This window comes from Meleagris gallopavo, chromosome 9 (genome assembly GCF_905368555.1).
Source record: "Meleagris gallopavo chromosome 9, MGAL_WU_HG_1.1, whole genome shotgun sequence".
In the NCBI taxonomy this organism is placed as follows: Eukaryota; Metazoa; Chordata; class Aves; order Galliformes; family Phasianidae; genus Meleagris; species Meleagris gallopavo.
In genome coordinates, this window is record NC_139412.1 from 12123903 (window position 1) to 12130000 (window position 6098).

General features: G+C 45.4%; 1 protein-coding gene across 2 annotated transcripts in view; it reads left to right on the forward strand.

Annotated features, from left to right (window-relative positions):
* The window catches only part of LOC100548808 (ubiquitin carboxyl-terminal hydrolase 12-like), a 28525-nt gene continuing 22427 nt past the window's right edge, over positions 1-6098 (forward strand). The window contains exon 1 of one of the 2 annotated variants that reach the window (XM_085230575.1): positions 1-193. In XM_085230575.1, the coding sequence (XP_085086701.1) occupies positions 146-193 (48 nt within the window). In that variant the 5' untranslated portion in view covers positions 1-145. The remainder of the gene's footprint in view (positions 194-6098) is intronic. The other variant, XM_085230576.1, reaches the window with a different exon arrangement.

Consider the following 6098-nt stretch of genomic DNA (forward strand, 5'->3'; position numbering starts at 1 on the left):
TTTGGGCAGCGCACCGGCGGCGCCCGGCCCCATTTGGCGGCTGTGCCACCCCGGCCCGGCTGGCGCTGTCAGTCGGGCGGCTGCGTCCCAACATGGCGGCGGCGGCGCTCGGGCCGGCGGCGGGGCGCGGGGCCGCGGCGGGCGGATGGACGTACTGATGACGGTCCGGAGACTCGCCTCCATCTGTACCATGGTGAGCGGCGCGGCGAGGCCGGCCGGCGGCCTGCGGGGGCTGTGGGAGCAGCCTTCGTCCCGATGGAGGCTGCGGCGGGGAAAGGGCCCGAGGCCGGCTGCGCTGCGGGGCGAGGAGGCCCGGATCGCGGCCCGTGTCGGGGAGAGCGTGCCGGCCGGTGGGTGGCTGCGCTCCTAGCGAGAGTAGCTGAGGAAAGTGGGTGTGAGCTCTTTCCGGCTGAGTTCGCAGTGTTTCTAGCGATAAGTTGCTCAATTTAGGGTTATTGTGCCGGTTAATGGGAGCGCCGTATCGTTCTGCCGGAACGCACGTAGCAGGGTATCGTCCGTATTGCTGATGAAAACCCAGCGAGAGGGAGACTCGTAATTGCATGATTATGCAGAATTTTTAATGAGGTTTCATTGCTGCATAAGCGGAGGCCAGCGAGGGGTTCGTCTGGCGGCAGGCACGGCTGAGTCATAGCACGGGGCCAGCTCTTGTTGGTGGTACACTGCCTGGGGAGCTTAATCGCGGGAGGTTAACCACTATGAGTAGGGGTGAATGGTTCAAATTCAGCACAGGACTGGGCTGAGGGCACGCAGCTGTAGGATCTTTGGATTTTACAGTCCCATGCCTCTGTTTCTCCAGGTGGTCAAACTTGAGTTTAACATCTCATGTGATAACGGCAGTGAAGCAGGTCCTGGGCTGCAGTGTCACAAAGGCTCTGATGCAGCAATTTGCAAAGAGTGACCTCAGAGCTGTGCAAAGGCCGTAGGGCTTCTCTCTTTCTTTTAGAATCATAGGATAAGGTTGGAAAGATCACCAAGTCCAGCTCAAGATCCCCACATGCCCACTGACCATGTCCCTTGGTCACATCTCCATGGTTCCTGAGCATCTTCGGGGATGGTGATGCTGATCCACGGCTTTGATTAATTTGAGAATGAAGTGAACTGAACACTGTGTAAAGCCCACTGTTCAGGGAACCACAGTAATACTGCACACAGGTGAAATTAAGGGCATGGAAGGTGGCTGGCTGGATCATGTCTTCATGTGAAGCTCTGTCCTCCAGAGGCAGGTGTTGACTCAGTCCCGTGCAGTATTTGGGATGCATTCCTGGGATCAGCTGATTGAGCCTCAGGTTAAGATGATGACCATAAGGCATTGCATTTCCTATGAGTGCGGAGCTAAACCTGGATATAATCATTCCAGAATTTGTGATTTGTGTGTAGAGACTTTGACTATACATATTCATTTTTTACCTCATCTCCCATTTTGGTTGGGATGCTAGATGAAAGCGAAGCAGATACTTGTAGCTTATCAAAGTCTGTTTTGTAGTACTGTGTGTTTTTTTTTTTTTTTTTTTTTTTTTCCTTCTTCTAAAGAAGGTGTTTAACAGTAACATATTAATCCTATTGCAGCTTTGGGGAAGCAGCTTCTTTTGTTTCGCCTGCAGAAGTTACTGTTTCATTTCCGTATAGAAAGCCATGAACAGAGCTACTGATGCTACATACTCTCCTTTGTCCTGCAGAGAAATCTACTTCCAACATTTTGATTGAACCATTTCATCAAATGTTTCAAGCATAAGTGCTGTAGGTGCATATGCAGTCTTGGTTGAACTTACTGGCCTTCTCACCATACCTTTTCTTCAGCTAGCATGTTAAATATGAGGTTCTGGGTGCTATATTTTAAAGAGAACCTCTTTATTTCCATATACTTAAGTTGAAGTCCAGCAAGAAATGCTGTTTGCCTTGTGATGTGAATATAAAAATCGAAGCTGTCTTTACAGAATCATTTAATTACTTGACGAAGCCCCTCTGGGAAACTGCTTCCTTCAGGATTATGCTGATATGTACTGTTTGTACAGTACTTTACATGTGTTTAACAACATACACAGCTTTTTCCAGCAGTCCTACTTTCCTGCACTTCATTCTGCAGAGCTAAAGCATGGCTTTAGGACATTCACAGACCCCTTTGTTCTGCAGTCTCTCTTTAAAACTTAAATTGAATGCCTGAACTCATTACTATACAGTAATGTAGTTACAGCTTTAATTAGATCCCCCTCCCTAAAATAACTTCCAGGTTTTGTAGTGTGGATCATCTCTCTGGCGCCACCTGATTGTTGCATTTCCTGCATATGAGCACAGTCCCTCTTTCAGCACTTGCATGACATTTGTGTGGCAGCTATGGCATTGTGAAGGTTGGAAAGCCATAGGAAAATACAGGTTAATTTGAATATGGTTCATTGCTTGTTAAGATGTGAACACCACATGGCAAGATGCATCTGTGGCCAGGAGCTACCAACTGGAGCTCTGATTCTCTGTGTTGTCCCTTTGGCTTAATTTTGTTTCTTAGCACTTGTCTTTGTCATGGACACTAGGAGTTTTCATTGTCTTTTTGCAAGTGATTGCCAGATAAACTGGGAGAAAGCACAGCTGAGGTTTTTTTCCCCTTACATTCTCACCTTTTGCTTTCTGAAAAATGCAAAGTTCTTATTTCAGAGGTATATTTAAGCTGCTGTACCTGTAGTCTAGTAGCATATGTGCAGTCCTGGACAGATGCAAATCCTCTTTGGAATAACAGAGGAAGGAGGGCTGATTTTCTATGGTCCGACTGTGTCACCTGATCTGGGATAGGCTGCTGTGCCCCAGGGGTTGTGACAGTCAGCACACAGCTGGGCTTTTGAGTCAGGGGTCAGGTTGTTTTGTTGTATTGACAAAACCTTGTTGTTGTTGTTTTTAGACTGGTTAAGTAAGCCAGAACACTAGCATGAATCAAAGCATGAGGCACAGATCTGATCTGTTCCTCCTTACCTCAGACTTTTCACAAAATTAAACTGTTAACAAAAGTATTGGTGTTTCCTGGTAAGTTAATTAGAGATGCTTCCCCTCAATTCACACCTGATTGTTTGCTGAACCAGTAAGACATGCCTGATGAGGAGCTCAAACCTTGTTTACAAATTGGTGGTAGTCCTATTCTGCTTCTCTGAATAAGGACAGCATGGATGTGATTATTAACTTCAGTGTTAGAGAAGAGACGACTGAATCAGTTTAAGTTATGCATTTCCATTTGCCATCTGAATAATTATATTATTCAGCCCAAGCAGGGTTTTCATGTCACTGCTGTATAATGCTTGCTTACTGCAGTTTCACCCATATTTTTAGAAGTCTGCTTTAGCTTTATCAGAGAAAAAATATTTATGGCTGGGAAGTGGAAAGAAGGGAGGATAAAAGCAGAGCTAGCAAAGCAGACTTCTGATTCCAGCAGTGTTTCTTTATTGACTTGTTAAACAAAAGCTCATATTTGCCCTTAGCACTCAGCTTGGGAATGACCTGCTTTATTTTAGGGAAGAAAGAAGGATGTGTAACCTCTTGCAGAGCAGTTAGTAGGTCGCTTCACACAAAGTTTTCTGCCAGTGCTCTAGTTTAATGCTGTGTACAGTGGGCGATCATGGATGTGGTCTCTGGATCCTGCACTTGCAGCCAGGAGGGCACACAGCCTGTGTCTAACAGTGCATGTGGGTTGCGTGCTGGCTTCCCTTCGGTGACTTGTAGGGTGTTGTGCAGCAATCCTGAGCTACCACATAGATGAGTTTTTCTGAAGTCTGGATGCCTGTTTTCATCTTGGATTGTTTATGAACATAAAGATATCGTGCCTTTACTGTCCTTGGGAAAATGAGAGAATATAATTCTTGCATCACTGAGTATTGAGGAAACTATGGGCAGAGTATTTCTTGGTGCTAGTTACTGTAGTAGAGGACGTGTACTACAAGAGCTATTACAACTTGAAAAGTGAGGTGTAACTATCCTGGAAAAGATACTAAAATAACAGGGTGTCAGTAGATCGAGAGGCTCTTTATAGAATCTTCCTTGTTTTGTTCTTTAATCAGAATTTGGAACAAATGCTTTTAAGACATGGACTACATCTGTGTTTGTGTTTACACCAGTTAATATCATGTGCTTCCTTTTCTGTTAACAAGTAGATGGTTTTCAGGGTTTGCTCTTACAGGTGCCAGTTCAGGAGATTGCTAGTCAGGTGCCCCGTTACAAGGGGCTGTGCTGTAGATCATCATGTTTTGGTTCTTGGGTTCTACTTTACCTTCTGAGCTCTTTTGCTAGAAATCTGTGAGAGGAGCTGTGTGGAGCTCTTTGCAGGTGGGTGTGTGGCTGTGAGCACTGAGCTGAGCTCAGACACAGTGGCTAAGAAGTGGGAAATGGATTCCTTGCAGTGCCACGTTACAGAAGTCGAGGCTCTAGGCTGTAGCTTCTGTACTTCCTGCCCTGAATCCAGCATCCTTTCCTTATGCTCTTTTAACTGGTACCTACTTTATCTGTTCAAATGTAATGAGCATGAAATGACAGAATTTCACCAGTGTGTGACTTGCTGTACCTTAGTAAGTGAGGCACAGATCCTGTGGACCTTGCAAGACCAGCTCCTGATTGAATAAACATGTATGTAAAACAATTCACAAAGCACTCTGATTTATTTAAAAATGCTTTAATTAAAGCTGGGCATAAAGTTTGGAACACTTGGTAGTAGCAAGTCTGTTCTGAAACACAGCATTTTATAATTTTATGATGTTCTCCACAGCCCTGGCTGTAGCCAGCATGCTTGGTAAGTTTTGTCCCCTTCCTGCCCCCTCCAAAGCCTTTACTGTGTGCACTGTGTGCAGACTGAGAACACTCTGTAGTCTTTCAGAGTGGAGTTTGGGGAAGTGACACTTGCACCTGTCCTTTTGAGATTAGCAGTTTGCTTTGCCACGTATTAGGGACCTCAGTAAGATTGGTGTTCTGTCGTGTGATCCACGGTGCTGAAATCTCCCCCTTTCCTTTTTTGCCTTTGCTGAAGAAAAATGTCTGTGCACCCAGTGGGAACCAGTGGGTTCCAGTCCAAAGGCTGAGTTAGGCTGCTGCACAGCCCGAGCTGGTGCCTCACAGCAGGCTGCTCTGCCAGCTGGTCTGTGTACCTGTGGGAGTTCAGACATGTAACCTATGCTGCAGTGCCTTGATTACTTCATCTGAGCCAAACGATACTAATTGCAGTGGGAAAAGAATGAAAGGTTTGTATAAAAAGTGTGTAATGTTGGAATTAATTTTTTTCCACTGAGCTGAAAAAAGCAGTAAGAAATTTGTATTAGAAGAAAGGCTGTATCTTCTATAGATAATAAGTAGCAGTGTTTTAAATCAGGTGATTTTCTCTGGCTCACTGAAAGTGATCAATCTTGTGAATCTCTTGTGCCTGTTCACTTGTTTTTTTTTCCCCTTGTTTTATAGCTCTTCTTGCCAAGCAGCCGGTACAGCGTTGACCTGATTATTTTTGACAAGAGCTCTGAATAACAGCAAGGACATTGGCCCAGCACTGTGCTAATTTTGATGCTTTTCTTTACCAAAGCTGTGGCAGTGGCTGCTTCGTGCTCAGGAGATGTGCAGCATGCCTGTCAGGATAGCACAGCACTGCTTTGGTAACCTGTACCATTACTTTCTGAGCTGCAGGAAGCACATACTTACAGGTGGAGACATGAACCTTCTTAGTTCAGAATCAGAAATTTGACCTGCAACGTAGTTTGTTCTTCAGTAATAGTCCATTTATTTGCAGCTGAGTTGTGCGGAGGATTTGACTGAATTTAAAGAAATAAATAAATTCATAGTACTGGAAAGGAGAAAGCTGTAAGTTGAGGCACAAGCTGTGTGGGTGCTGGACACTTGGATTTCCTCCTCATGCTGACCACAGCTAATGTTCTGCACTGTGCTACTGTGTTTAATCACTGCCAGCTGTTGGGTGATGGCTGTAGAAGAGCTCCCAAGCTCCAGGCCTCCTTACCAGCTCTGCCTGACACCATTTGTGTCTGTGGCAGCAGAGGGATTACAGGAATACAGGGGTCCATCAGGTTTCTTTCCCTTGCATACTGCATTCAACTGGAAATAAAGACTTT